This window comes from Trichechus manatus, unplaced genomic scaffold (assembly GCF_000243295.1).
Source record: "Trichechus manatus latirostris isolate Lorelei unplaced genomic scaffold, TriManLat1.0 scaffold00227, whole genome shotgun sequence".
NCBI classification, from domain to species: domain Eukaryota; kingdom Metazoa; phylum Chordata; class Mammalia; order Sirenia; family Trichechidae; genus Trichechus; species Trichechus manatus.
The window spans coordinates 1,293,592-1,296,840 of record NW_004444163.1 but is presented as its reverse complement, the minus strand read 5'-3'; the positions used below and the strand labels follow the sequence as shown (position 1 = coordinate 1,296,840).

At 44.5% G+C, this 3,249-nt stretch overlaps 1 protein-coding gene and 2 non-coding genes across 3 annotated transcripts; all 3 read right to left on the bottom strand.

Moving 5' to 3' along the window:
* Positions 1-6: 6 nt before the first annotated feature.
* Positions 7-3,222, bottom strand: HSPA8 (heat shock protein family A (Hsp70) member 8). The gene is made up of 6 exons (XM_023742971.1): positions 2,504-3,222; positions 2,036-2,241; positions 1,671-1,823; positions 1,019-1,574; positions 599-801; positions 7-361 (listed from the first exon to the last, which is right to left on the bottom strand). Exons 1-6 carry the CDS (start codon positions 2,706-2,708, stop codon positions 32-34), a joined length of 1,653 nt encoding a protein of 550 aa, XP_023598739.1. The 5' UTR covers positions 2,709-3,222; the 3' UTR covers positions 7-31.
* On the bottom strand, positions 448-540 carry LOC111822897 (small nucleolar RNA SNORD14). Its single transcript, XR_002825986.1, has one exon. It is a non-coding gene; the product is annotated as a small nucleolar RNA SNORD14 (small nucleolar RNA).
* On the bottom strand, positions 877-963 carry LOC111822896 (small nucleolar RNA SNORD14). Its single transcript, XR_002825985.1, has one exon. It is a non-coding gene; the product is annotated as a small nucleolar RNA SNORD14 (small nucleolar RNA).
* Positions 3,223-3,249: the final 27 nt, after the last annotated feature.

Here is a 3,249-nt window from a genome sequence, read left to right as displayed (position 1 = left end):
TAACCTCTGAACTACAATGTCTTTGGCTCCACTAGGTCCTGAAAGTAACTTTAGCTAAATGTCCCTGACAGTGGAATCTAGTACCACTGTGGCCCCTTTTTACCAGCACCAACTTTTTATAAGACTGCATAACAGTATCATGCACTTTGTGTCCAGACTTACCCTTGTCATTAGTGATGGTAATCTTGTTCTCTTTTCCAGTACTCTTGTCCACAGCAGAGACGTTTAGGATACCATTGGCATCAATATCAAAAGTGACCTCAATCTGAGGAACACCACGGGGTGCAGGAGGTATGCCTGTAAGTTCAAACTTGCCAAGCAGGTTGTTATCCTTGGTCATGGCACGCTCACCTTCATAAACCTTAGTTAAAAAAAACAGGAATTACAATGAATTTAAGATTGCCACGCTAGTTCTACTTTGACATAAACTCAATTAGAAAAGACTGGTCGCTCAGACATCCAAGGAAGGAGTTGCCCAACATAAGCCTCAAGACTTCTGGTGGAAACTACGAATGGTTCTGGAATCCATCATCACAGCAAGAACAAGTCTTCCCAATTTTATTTGGCCTCTAACCAAAAAGACTGTATGGAAACAAACCTGAATGAGCACACCAGGCTGGTTGTCAGAATAGGTTGTAAAGGTCTGCGTCTGCTTGGTAGGAATGGTAGTATTGCGCTTGATCAGGACAGTCATGACTCCACCAGCAGTTTCAATACCAAGGGAAAGAGGAGTGACATCCAAGAGCAGCAAATCTTGAACATTTTCAGATTTGTCTCCAGATAAGATGGCTGCCTGGACAGCTAAAAACACAATGAATGTTAGTGTTAAACAAAAATAACCAGTCCAAGTCTCACTTTAGTAATTAACAAATGTTATCGCTCAGACATCCAAGGAAGTTGGGCCATCATTAGCAACGCTTTTGGTGGAAACTACGAATGTTTAGGAATCAATCATCACAGCGAATCTGTTGAGTTTAATTTAGGCCTCTTTAGTGACTGGTTAAAATCATCTTATTACCTGCACCATAAGCAACAGCCTCATCAGGGTTGATGCTCTTATTCAATTCTTTTCCATTGAAGAAATCCTGAAGAAGTTTCTGAATCTTGGGAATACGGGTAGAACCACCCACCAGGACAATGTCATGGATCTGTGACTTGTCTAGCTTGGCATCCCTAAGGGCTTTCTCCACAGGGTCCAGGGTGCCACGGAAGAGGTCAGCATTCAATTCTTCAAATCGGGCTCGTGTAATAGAGGTATAGAAGTCGATTCCTTCATAGAGAGAATCAATCTCAATACTGGCCTGGGTGCTGGAAGACAGAGTGCGCTTTGCACGTTCGCAAGCGGTGCGGAGGCGACGAACAGCCCTCTTGTTCTCGCTGATGTCCTTCTTATGCTTGCGCTTGAATTCAGCAATGAAATGGTTCACCATTCTGTTGTCAAAGTCTTCTCCACCTAAGTGGGTGTCTCCTGCTGTAGATTTGACCTCAAAGATTCCATCTTCAATAGTGAGGATTGACACATCAAAAGTGCCACCTCCTAAGTCAAAAATCAGCACATTTCTTTCAGCACCAACCTGCCATTAAATTAATAATGTTACTGTCATACTTAAAGTTGCTAATAGTCCGTGAATTAATCTTGAACTCGAATTTACATCCCAAATGCTACTTACTTTTTTGTCTAAGCCATAAGCAATAGCAGCAGCAGTTGGCTCGTTGATGATTCTCAGTACATTGAGGCCAGCAATGGTTCCAGCATCTTTGGTAGCCTGACGCTGAGAGTCGTTGAAGTAGGCTGGTACAGTGACAACAGCATTGGTAACAGTCTAATAAAGAAGAAGATTAAAACCAAACTTGTATTTGGTTCACTTTAAAGTCTGTCATGCCAATAGTGCCTTAGTCTAATCTGTGAATGCATTCAAGATTAAACAGGAGCAACAGCATAATACTGTTGCCAACTACTGATCAGTTACTTTTGGTAACTGCCCCAAGGTGTGCATGACCAGGAAACTAATGGTACATGGGATTGCAGACTCACCTTTCCAAGGTAGGCTTCTGCAATTTCCTTCATTTTTGTCAGAACCATAGACGACACCTCCTCTGGATAGAAACTTTTGGTCTCTCCCTTATATTCTACCTGGACCTTGGGCCTGCCTGCATCATTCACCACCACAAACGGCCAATGCTTCATATCAGACTGAACAACTGCATCATCAAATCTTCGTCCAATCAGACGTTTGGCATCTGGATAAAGTATCAGAACCGAAATTCATTATCCAAACTCCTTATTGCCAGCCAGCCAAGCTGAGCAGCTCAAATATTTTCCAAAAATTCTGTAATTTCAAATTTACCCTTGTCACATAAATTACTTAAGTCTCAAGGACATTCAACCTTTTAAACTGGCTTTGCAATTCCTCAGGGCTTTCTAAACACTTCAGACAGCTTTCAAATTACTTCCTTCCCAAACCCCTTAAACCCATGTATTTAAATTATTTAAAAAGCTCACCGAAAACTGTGTTAGTGGGATTCATTGCAACTTGATTCTTTGCGGCATCACCAATCAATCGTTCGGTATCAGTAAAAGCGACATAGCTTGGGGTGGTTCGGTTGCCCTGATCATTTGCAATTATCTCCACTTTTCCGTGCTGGAAAACACCCACACAAGAGTAGGTGGTGCCAAGATCAATGCCAACTGCAGGTCCCTTAGACATGATTGCTGGAAAAAAAATACCGTGGTTTTGAAACCTATTAAGCACTTTCAAAACCCTGACTCGAATTAAGATTTGACTTATAACTATCCCTCCCCTCCAAACCTTGCCCTTGTCTAGGTAGCCATGTGGGAAGGGTCATACAAGTACTGCCGCAGTTGAGGTTACCGTGCCAAGGACCGCAGAGCACGCCCGAGGCTGAAGAACCATCTGCTAAGGGTCTGCGACGTGGCCCAGCACCTGGGTCTCAGCTCCGGGGAGGGACCAATCTCCTCCCTACACCCCATTTTCGAGAAGCCAACGGGCCTGTTTTCACTTTCCCACGAAGCCCCCCATCTTACGTGCGAGCCGAGGACTTTTCTCAGAACCTAAGCGAGTACGGATTACATAGGGAGTCGGACGTCGGATCCTAAAAGCACTGCCTCCGCTTCCCACCCCGAAAGCGGAAGCGGCACCCCCTACCACGCGGTCGGTCCCTGAGCCTGGAGCCGGCAGAGAGCGCCGCCCCGCCATGACAGTCTTTTCTGTCCTACCCTACTCCAGG

Excerpts from the sequence above, each read along its gene's own strand:
- HSPA8 (XM_023742971.1), bottom strand. The coding sequence starts at position 2,708 with ATGTCTAAGGGACCTGCAGTTGGCATTGATCTTGGCACCACCTACTCT. Across the intron at positions 1,824-2,035 it reads CAGAAGCCTACCTTGGAAAG|ACTGTTACCAATGCTGTTGT; the intron begins GTGAGTCTGCAA and ends CTTCTTTATTAG. Across the intron at positions 362-598 it reads AGCCTGGTGTGCTCATTCAG|GTTTATGAAGGTGAGCGTGC; the intron begins GTTTGTTTCCAT and ends TTTTTAACTAAG.